Source organism: Phoenix dactylifera, chromosome 18 (assembly GCF_051530095.1).
Source record: "Phoenix dactylifera cultivar Ajwa chromosome 18, Ajwa_hap1_PhDact_Kaust_v1.1, whole genome shotgun sequence".
Lineage (NCBI taxonomy): Eukaryota > Viridiplantae > Streptophyta > Magnoliopsida > Arecales > Arecaceae > Phoenix > Phoenix dactylifera.
The window spans coordinates 15937146-15948006 of record NC_143207.1 but is presented as its reverse complement, the minus strand read 5'-3'; the positions used below and the strand labels follow the sequence as shown (position 1 = coordinate 15948006).

At 43.5% G+C, this 10861-nt stretch overlaps 1 protein-coding gene and 1 pseudogene across 1 annotated transcript; one reads left to right on the top strand and one right to left on the bottom strand.

Annotated features, from left to right (window-relative positions):
* Nucleotides 1-126: 126 nt before the first annotated feature.
* On the bottom strand, nt 127-3388 carry LOC148699529 (26S proteasome non-ATPase regulatory subunit 11 homolog; annotated as a pseudogene).
* A 4555-nt stretch (nt 3389-7943) lies between these two features.
* On the top strand, nt 7944-9721 carry LOC103703397 (protein BIG GRAIN 1-like). The gene has a single exon (XM_039131498.3). The coding sequence runs from the start codon at nt 8337-8339 to the stop codon at nt 9369-9371; it is 1035 nt and encodes a 344-aa protein (XP_038987426.3). The 5' UTR covers nt 7944-8336; the 3' UTR covers nt 9372-9721.
* Nucleotides 9722-10861: the final 1140 nt, after the last annotated feature.

Here is a 10861-nt window from a genome sequence, read left to right as displayed (position 1 = left end):
TTTGGGATGCCTTGATGTGTGTACTCACGAGAAGCAAACACGATGATATTTTACTGACCTCTAGTTTAGGAGATCATTGATTGGCTATTTTGGGCAAGTAAGCCTTGCATTCTCCCTACTAGAGCTGTGGATCAGGCGCTGGAAGCTTCCAAGAAGAATAACTATTCCCATAGCATCCTAATATAAGTCATCACATCTGTAGCATAAACTATCCCTGATATCCTCTTGTTTCGTAATTATATCCATGGGATATTCGTAACCCCAGAAGTCCAATGTGGTTTGGTTCATACAGCAGACCAATTTCAAGGTCACGCATCTGGAGTTTGCATTTAACAGCCCATCACAAAACAAGGTAAAGCTAAAAGAAACCAAATATCAGTCATTCATTAGGGTCTCATTCATTACCTAGAAGGCCTGAAAGATGGAGTGATCTGAGAAAGAGGGGAACACCGAAGTTCAGGCCATGATCCAAGCTGACCTCGCATAAAGACTGTCCACGACCTTGCCAATGTTGGCAATTGTTTCAAGTGTTGCAGGAAAAATGGCATCAGGCTTGGGATCTTCAAAGATGATAAGGCAACCAGCACCCTGATCAAGAGTCCCTGCAAACTTCTTGTCACGAATCATCTGAGAAATCTTCACCTCCACATAAACCATGGGCACCTCGATCATCTCCGCAACACGAGCAATCTCCACCCTCGAGTAAGGCTCGATCGACCTGCACAAGTTCTGCTCCAAGAGGGTTTCATACAAAGATGATAGATGCCTGTGAACGATTGGGTCTCCCTCCAACAGGGCCCTGTAATCTCGTAGAGCAGTTTCAAAGAATTTCAAGCGATCTCTTTGAGTGTGCATGAGCAACAGCTTTCATAGCATCCAAATCAGGACCCGCATAATGCAAACCAGCCTTGGCAGAGATAATGTGTAACAACCTAGGACCTCACCCAAAATAGCTAGCCAGAAGTTATTATTTGGGTTCCTTGATCCTGTATAAGTACCCAAGATCTACCCAGCGAATAACCGATGTGGGACTAAACACATGCCCGCACGAGTCCTCACATACTCCCCCCGTTCAAGCTCTGATGTCCTCATCAGGCTAAGGGTTCAAATCTAGTCAAACTAATCACAACACCATGATTGGCCCGTGGTCAGCCCCAATAGATCTGTGCTGCAGTGTTCCCTAGTCCACATAGGTTATGGGTTGGGTCCGCTCTGATACCATTTGTAACAACCTAGGACCTCACCCAAAATAGCTAGCCAGAAGTTATTATTTGGGTTCCTTGATCCTGTATAAGTACCCAAGATCTACCCAGCGAATAACCGATGTGGGACTAAACAAATGCCCGCACGAGTCCTCACATAAGGTGTGAGGCCCAATAGTCCCACATCGGAAAGACTCGTTCCAGAGCCTGGGCATATGAGGCGGGTGACTCCAAATCCTGCAGACGCGTTTTGGGTGGAAGACAAAACCGGGGAGGGGTGAAGGACGCTTGCGTGAAGCCCCAGAACCGGACAATATCTGGCAGGGGAGCCCCGTCTTCCCCCTTCATGTGGCCCCCATGTGGGCACTAGGTGCCTCACGTGCCTCGCAGAGGCGGGGGCGTGACATTTTGGTATCAGAGCCGAGGACGGCTCTTGTCCGATGGTGGGAAGGGTGTGAGGCCCAATAGTCCCACATCGGAAAGACTCGTTCCAGAGCCTGGGCATATGAGGCGGGTGACTCCAAATCCTGCAGACGCGTTTTGGGTGGAAGACAAAACCGGGGAGGGGTGAAGGACGCTTGCGTGAAGCTCCAGAATCGGACAATATCTGGCAGGGGAGCCCCGTGTTCCCCCCTCATGTGGCCCCCACGTGGGCACTAGGTGCCTCACGTGCCTCGCAGAGGCGGGGGCGTGACATAATGCCCGCAACGTCATCAGCCTGGTTAACCATTATCTTGCACAGCAGCATGTATTTAAGGCTAAAAGCTGCACAGGGATCCTCGAGTGCATTGAATGCTTCAAATGCTTCAAAGAAGTAACTGTAGGCAGTTTTATAATCCTTCTCCTCCACAAGAAGAATCCCACTGAAGATCTATTGTTCCTTGCTGTTCTGAAGGAACGTAAATAGCATTAGCAGCTGTTCTTGCTGCAGTTAGTGCAGCTTTGGCCTTTGGCAAATTTCTGAATGAAAGCTGAAGCTTGCTCTCCAAAAGATCAATATCCACCAGAAGTAGTTTATCATCCAATCTTCTAACCTCCTTGATCAGGCCTGTAAGAAGATTTAGAGCTTCGAAATATTCTTTTTTCCATTAGCAGAGCTGCAAGCCTTGCCTCAACCCGTTGCCTGAGAAACGTACGCTTCTCTGCACGGGTCCATTCCACCATTTCCTTGCAGAGAGAGATTTGCAGATCAGAGGTTCCTGGTATCTCGGCAACTGCATCTATGATCCCCCTCACAATTTTTGCAGTTTTTGCCTTTGGAATTAAAGAGAAGAAGGGTCTGAGTTGGGTCAGAAGACTTATCAACTCCCCAGCTTTCCTTTCTTGTGTGAGTAGTTCTGTCAGATTTGAAATTGCCTGTTCTTTAATACGCAACGCTTCTGGGGAAGATGAAGGGTTTTCAAGAACACAGTAGAGAATAGAAATGGACTCAGAAGGATCTTTCGCCTCCAAGGTCTGTGCTATTGAATCGGTGGTAGCAGGAAGATATGATGCTTGCATTGCTGAAGACATTGCAACTGCCTAAGTATCAACTCTACAAGACGAAAACAAGGAAAAATATTCGTCACCAGAAGGTAGCACGGCTATACACTTATAAAATTTAAGAAAGAGCTCAAATCTTTCCGGTTAAAACCTTAGATATGTATGAAATTCCAGAAAATACTCTTATGGTCATGCTTCAATAAAAATACTCATTAAGAAAACACAGAACTAAACTGCTAATGCACACAACAATAAGCTAGAATAACCCTAAACAGCAATAGGTATACCAGAACTAATAAAGATAATGAATATGACAATGCAAGGAAAGTTTGAGTCGCGATAACATGTAAATGAAATTAAAGAATGAAATTTGCTCTCATGCTCAAATCTTCTCTTCACTCTTCTGAACATTTGCAATTTGTTTTTGCTCTTACTCACTTTCAATCCCAAGTGGCCTTGCAAAGTCAAACAAGATGCCCTTTAATTCAACACTTCCACGGGACATGCATACACACAATAAAGCCACCTAAAATAACAAATGATGGGAGTAATTTTGAGCAAAATGAGCGAATATATTGCCGGCTCATCCCTTCCCATCTTCCAGCTACCACATACAACATAAAGGCTTTATAATTTCTGTACATTACCAAATATAGAGAACTTAGTCCAAGCAGCACTAATTTAATCTTCTATCGGAAGGGGGGCGGCAGAGGAGGGGGGCAATATTTAGCCTGCAACACCATCAACTAGGCCCCACATCAACTTCTTCCAGAAGGACTTGATGATGTGAACTTCCATTTCTGTAAATATTAATCTTTTTCCAATGAACACTGAAGTTGTGCGCTCAATGCCATCCAAAAGCCTTGAATTCACTACAAGAAATTTGGACATTAGCGACACTTTTTTTGGCTATTAGCGACGCTTTTAAGCGTCGGTAGAAACCATCCCGACGCTTTCCGGTAAAGCGTCGCCTATGCTACAGTGGAAAAAATATTTTCCGACGCTTTCAAAAGCGTCGCTAATTCCAATTTAGCGACGCTTTTAAGCGTCGCTCTTTCCTGACACTTTAAAGCGTCGCTCTTTACCGACGCTTTAAAGCGTCGCGAATTACCATTTGCCAAGAAAATTACCGATTGCTGTCTGCATCTTCTTCTCCATTCAGAAATACAAACAACCTTCCCGATCGGTACCTTCATTCCATCTGTGCGGAGGGGTTGGGTTTGGCTATATAAACAGTTATTTTTTTTTCAGATCCGCCGATGTGGGACTAAAATGAGGTGGTTTTTTGGATTCCGACGACGCTTTTAAGCGTAGTTATTTAACGACGCTAAAAAGCATCGTTAAAAGTTCGACGACGCTTTTAAGCGTCGTCATTAGCCGACGCTTTTAAAAAGCGTCGGCAAATGTTGACGGAGAAAAATTTTTGCTGACGCTTGGAACAAGCGTCGGCAAATAAGAGTCGGAAGTTTTCTCTTCTTGTGTAGTGATTGTTTACTTAAGAGTGCCAAATTATTATTTTCCTAAAAGTAAGACCCAAAGTTACAAAAATTTGCATAAAGCCATAAAAAGGATACATAAAGTCACTATCTTGCAAAGATGATTGTGCACTTGGAAACATGCATGCATACAAATGGGTTCAAAATAATTACCTTACCTTGCAAGGATCTGTTGTATGTCACCGCATCTATCCACAATTCCACGTAATAATAAAAAAGTGTTCTAGCTTCTATCAGCAAAAGATCTAAAACATTGCTCCAGAGCTAGTTTCAGAGCTAAGCGTTTGCCTTGTTTAATAGAACCGCAATAAACCACACACTGCTCAAATAATCAATTTACACCGGTACTCATCAGATATGGTGAATTTCATCCAAAACAATTTCCTTTTAGTTTTGTCAAATAGTAGTCCAGACCATGGTCCGTTGTGCTGGTACCGAGCATCGGACCAGTTGTTCGGCGGCAGGGGTCGGTACGAGCCCACGCTGTGCCATGCCAGGCCTGTACTGACACAATAGAGGAGGCGAGGGAAAAGAGAGAAGGGGGAGAGAGGGAGACTGATGCTCGAACATGAGGCGGAGGTTGCGGCCAGGTCTTCTGTTTTGTTCGAAACAAGGGTCTGGCCGCTAAAAAATTTTACGATTTGCCGACTTTACTTACAAATCGCAAGCAGTCTCCAGCCTCTAACTTAACTTGAGTTACCTAATATTGCTGTATTTTAATGGGCAATAAAGCCACCTAAAATAACAAATGATGGGAGTAATTTTGAGCAAAATGAGCCAACATATTGCTGGCTCATCCCATCCCATTTTCCAGCTACCACATACAACATAAAGGCTTCATAATTTCTGTACATTACCAAGATAGAGAACTTAGTCCAAGCAGCACCAATTTGATCTTCTATTGGAAGGGGGGTGGCAGGGGAGGGGGGGAATATTTAGTCTGCAACACCATCAACTAGGCCCCAACATCAACTTCTTCCAGAAGGACTTGATGACGTGAACTTCCATTTCTGTAAATATTAATCTTTTTCCCATGAACAGTGAAGCTGTGCGCTCAATGCCATGCCAAAGCCTTGAATTGTTTACTTTTAAGTACCAAATTATTATTTTCCTAAAAGTAATTAAGACCTGAAGTTACAAAAATTTGCATAAAGCCATAATAAGGATACTTAAAGTCACTATCTTGCAAATATGATTGTGCACTTAGGTTTTAGATATGTTGTATGTCACCGCATCTATCCACAATTCCACGTAATAATAAAAAGGTGTTTTAACTTCTATTAGCAAAAGATCTAAAACATTGCTCCAGGGCCAATTTCAGAGGTAAGAGTCTGTCTTATTTAATAGAACCACATTGAACCACACACTGCTCAAATAATCAATTTACACTGGTACTTATTAGATATGGTGAATTTCATCCAGAACAATGTTCTTTTAGTTCTGTCAATAAGTAGTCCAGACCATGACCCATTGTGCTGGTACCAGAAACTGGACCGGTTGCTTGCGGCAGGAGTCGGTACGGGCCCTGCCGCTGAGCAAATCATGCATAACCTCATTCAATCTCATACGTATATCTCATAAGCTTCGAAGGGAAATAACTATAAAGCTGAAATTAATTAATTTTCTTCTATATAATCAAATTTTTGATTTGATGGCTCACAATGTTTAATTATCTGGTTTATATCCGTAGTTTTATTTGTATTATCAATATCCAATCTGAATGCTTAGGGGTTTTAGCATTGAATTAATATCAATATTTGGAATTCTATTTGCCGAATGCAAGCACTCCATATAAAAAGATTGAAAAAGATAGTTTCAGATATTTATTCTCGCCACAAAAAAATAGTACATGATAGATTCCCTCAAAAACTAGCCTCGCAGCCTCAACCATCCAAAGTTAGCAAGGCTTTATTATTAGATAACCTAAGTAGCTAATTGCCCTTCTATTTTTCCTCAAAAGAAACCGGTCCCTCTATGCGAATATATTTGCAATTTAAAAAAATCTACTCCTTAAGCCACCCGTGGAACAGATGGTTAGCCTGCAGGCTGGACTAAAAGTTTGCAAAAGATCAGGCTTGGCCCAGCCCATTTGAATCCCCTGCTTCCACAGAACATCCTTCACGCATGTTAAAAACTTTTAATCATCCATATTGTTATGCCATCCCTACATTGTCTTATAACTATGGCTATGGGGAGTTGTTCTATTCTAACTAGGTTGGTTGCAATACAGTCATTATCATATGCACATTGTATCATGGTCCTTCTTTTTTCCTTTTTTCAGAATACTAGTTCAAGCATCACCACATTGAATTATTCAAACCAAAATGATAGGAAATACTTTTATTTCAGCCAGATTTTTTGTTCCCATCCTAGTTCTCAAAAACTAGTAGGAAATACTTTATCAGATTGCAGCCTTTAGACTATAGCTTAGAGGTATCAAGGTGTTACATTCAATCATGTCAAACTGATGTCGTTTTATTAATATACTGCTACTAAGCTACTATTGAGAACATGGCATAGCTCAATTCCCTTTTGAATTCAAGTATCTGTCTTTGTAAATGTTGACTTGAACTAAGCCGCGCCTACAATGATCAACACTCAGCGCCCATTGTCATTCTTCCATCCATTTTATTTTATTACATTTCATATCTTTTATCCTTTTCCTCACATGAACCCATTCTATTATAGTATCTTGCCAATTTATGCCCCGCATTCTTTCTTTGAATTAGACCGATGAGATTCGTTTATAAAGAGTGGGGAGATTCTAAGAAGCAGCCTAAAGCTTTGGTTAGTTAGCTCTCGGTTTCGTGTCCCTACCATTATTTGTGCAGATACCTAGTTAATCAAAACCCCCAGCTCTGTTATGATCACCACCAGGCGACTGAAGCGCCTCATCCCAGCAAACCCGCCCAGGCCGGAACTTAATCCACTATATGGGGCTCGACTCTGCAAAAACTGAACCAGTTCGACCAGGTCAATGCCAATTACATGGGTTACTGGCACGTAGGGGTGCAAATGGGTCGGATCAGATCGGGTCATGAGTAACTCAAACTCAACTTAGTTTCTTGTTCGGGTCCTAATTTTGGACCTAGACACAAGCTAACAGAAGATCAAGTCGGGTTGGATCAGGTCCACCGCTACAATTTTTGATCCAATGGATCATTCAGGTCGGGTTGGGTCTATGTATAATCCAGACTTAACCCAAAAAATTCGAGTCCGGTTCGGGTTCGAGTTGGGTCCGGATCAGATCAACTCATCTATAACTTCAGAACTTGTTTGCACCTCCACGAGCTGTGACCTGCGAGCTTAAATAATTTTTCAAATTCGAGTCGGATCAAATCGGATCATAAAATTGAAAACTCAAAATTATTCAAATTTTAAGTGAGTTGGATCGGATCGGATCAGATCGGCTCTGAATTCAATAAATCCAACTCGATCCAAAAAAATGAAACGACTCCAATTTTAAAATCCGATCCGGCCTCGTAGGCCATGGAAAATGGGTCAGATAGTGTCGCGGATTAATCCCACTCATTTGAAGTCTTGCTGACTCGCTGACGTTTAAAAAGAATCCTGTTCGACCCGACCAATCTGCAGCCATTAATCCGACCAAGCAAAGCAAGCGGAGATGTTGGGGTATTTACGAAGGGTGATGGGATCTACCTCCCGGCGACAGCAGACGCGTGACAGGGTGGCCCCAGATCAACACCAGCCGTCTATCTTGCTGATCTGACGGATGACACAAACGCGGGTCCCATCTCCAACAAAGCACATGCCACGTCGTCCAACAATCCAACTCAGCTCCACGCGCGAAGCGCTAAAGGAAAACATTTGCCTCTGCCTCTCGATGCCTCTTAAAACCCCTCGTCCTCCCTTCTCCCGTTCTTCTCCTCCACCGTCACCGGGATTTTTCTCTCTTCTCTCTTCTGAGAGCTCTCTCTCTATCTCTCTCCTTTTCCTGCCACCAAAAGAAGGAGAAAAAAGATCCAAAATCAGCATAGGAGAAAAGGAGGAAATAAAAAGTAGAAAAAAAGAGAAAGAAATCAAGAAAGAATAAAGGAGAGAAAAAGCTCGGATTTGTTCTCTTTTACTTGTCTCCATTTTCTCTCCCATTTTTGGCTTTTGCTTTCTCTCTCAGTCTACTTATTGGAGAAAAAGAATGGAATGGTGGGAGAGACCGCCGTCGCGGCGCGGCCGCAACAAGCCCTCCTTCTCCTCCTCTCTCCTCGACGCCATCTACCGTTCCCTCGACGAATCCGACGGCGGCGGAGGAGGTCCACCGCCGGATGGCCGCAAAGGCGGAGCACCCGATCCATTCTTTTCCTATTCCTCTTCCGCCACCGCCGCCGCTAGAAAGAAGCAGAGCGCGGACGAACTCAGGTGGACCGCTGCGGCGGTGAGCGACAGGGCGGTGATCCGACGCGGCTCGGGGGGTGACTACAACCGCCGTATCGTCACCCATGCCTCCAGCTCCTCAGATTCCTCCAGCTACGGTGGCTGCTCCTCCTCTTCCGAGGCGGAGTCGGCGGCGGCATACTACTCGGCAGGGGTCAAGCCGGTCCACTCGGACCGGATGCGGTCCGGTCCGGAGGTCCCACCGGAGAAGAAGAAGGGCGGCTCGATCCGGAGCCGGTTGCGCGACCTGAGGAAGGGCCGGGCCCCGACGTCGCCGGGGGCGCGGCTGGCGAGCTTCCTCAACACGCTTTTCGCCGCCGTCGGGAGCCCCAAGAAGCCCAAGATCGCGGCCCCGCCACCGCTGGAGTCCGCATGCTCGTCGGCGTCGTCCTACTCGCGTTCGTGCCTCAGCAAGACGCCGTCGTCGAGGGGTCGCCGTAAGCCGCCGCCGCCGGCGGCGGCGGCGGAGGGAGGCAAGAGGTCGGTGCGGTTCTGCCCTGTGAGCGTGGTCGTCGGCGAGGACTGCCGGCCTTGTGGGCGCAAGTGCCTCCACGACGCCGATCTGGCGGCGGCGGCGGTGGCGGGGCCGCTGCCGCCGCCGGCGGTGGCGAGGAGGGTGGAGGAATTGCTCCGGGGTTTGGAGAGGGAGGAGGAGGAAGGGGCGATCAGCGATTCGAGCTCGGATCTGTTCGAGCTGGAGAATTTGACGGGGATCGGACGGTATCGGAACGAGCTACCATTGTACGAAACCACCGACATGGGAACCAATCACGCCATCGCCCGGGGTTTGGCTGTGTAAAAGAAAATAGAAAAAAAAAGAGAAAAATTTAAGTTTAGGGGGGAAAATGTATGTATTTCCTGGGAAATTAGTGTTTTCCATTTTGGATATAATCAATAAATTTTGGACTAAATGCCAACAGGGTGAAATAAAAATCTTTTATCTAAATAATTATATATTTTCTATGCCGTTTATATTTCTTAATTCAGAAAAGATAAGCTTGTGGTTGGAGGAGGAGATGGTCATTAGGGGAGGGATTATATTATCCCTCTTCTAAGTTGAATGAATATTATAAATTTTTAATAAAAGTAGGAAAAGGAAAAGAGAAGGAATATGAAGTTTCTAAAGTAGGAAAATGCACACGCTTTGTCCACTAGTCATTGGATGGAAATAACAAGTACAAAAAAAAGAGCAAAGAATTTCATGCCGAAATTTTAGATTAGTCTAAAATTCATCCATGCGACCTTACTATATTTAAAATTAAAGGGGCTGTGTTTAAGAGCATGTGTCTTAGCTATGGATGGACAATAGAGATATGATTAGATGTCATAGAGCATTAATCAAGATCGATGTCATCACCATTTTATTGAATATATGTAATTGGTTTGCTTCTCTAAGCATCAAATGCTAGGTTATTTGTAGTAGTTCATCGAAATCCAAACTGCTTATCAATTGTTTAGCAAATTTCTAATATTCTTATAATGTTGTTTGAAGGAGTGTTTTAACAAATATACAAGAAGTAGATTATAATCCACTTTAAGGCATGGATGGCACTCTTTTTAGAGGAGAATTTGCTCCGTTCAAAATATGCCATGCGGCAAAGCTGTTTCTTGGCCACCTTAAAATGCACCCTTATAATAGGAATCAAGGAACGAATTCGAACAAGTGTAAGCCCAAATATAGAAGAAAATAAGATAAAATAAAACTCATACTTATAGGTCTCAAAAGGATGCATTTCCAGATACATGATGCTTTAGAAGCATTCCTTTATCTCTTTAAGGGACATATCCTTTTATAAAGAGTTGGCTTAAAAAGAAAGGAAGCATCTCTTAGTAGGATAACTGTCATCTACTAAGAGGTGCATCTCGTCTTAGATATCCTAAAATAACACTGTATTAAAATTTTGAATAATCAAAAATTAAAATAAAAAAAAATTATGATAAGATTTCAACAGTTTACATGCCTGCAGCTGGTTGCATAAATGGGTGATCGACAAGGCTCAAAACTCCATGAGTTCGAGATTTGTCCCCGAGATGAAGGAACATCCTCTCTTGGATTTACGTTAAAGGTATTTCATGATAAATATAAAAAAATAAAAAATTAAAGAAAGAATCCGTGCCATTGTGTGCTGGGAAAATTGTTCGAGTGACTTTTGATGAAGATATATCAGAATGTTAGAAAGAAACAAATATGTAGGTTGTAACATGAAATTATTAATTTGTATTCAGATATGGACAGCAATTAGTCGAAGCATATGCATAAAAGACAAGGGCACTCAAACAACAGTAGAT

Bases quoted from the DNA above. Each gene is read 5' to 3' on its own strand.
- LOC103703397 (XM_039131498.3), top strand. From the start codon at position 8,337: ATGGAATGGTGGGAGAGACCGCCGTCGCGGCGCGGCCGCAACAAGCCC.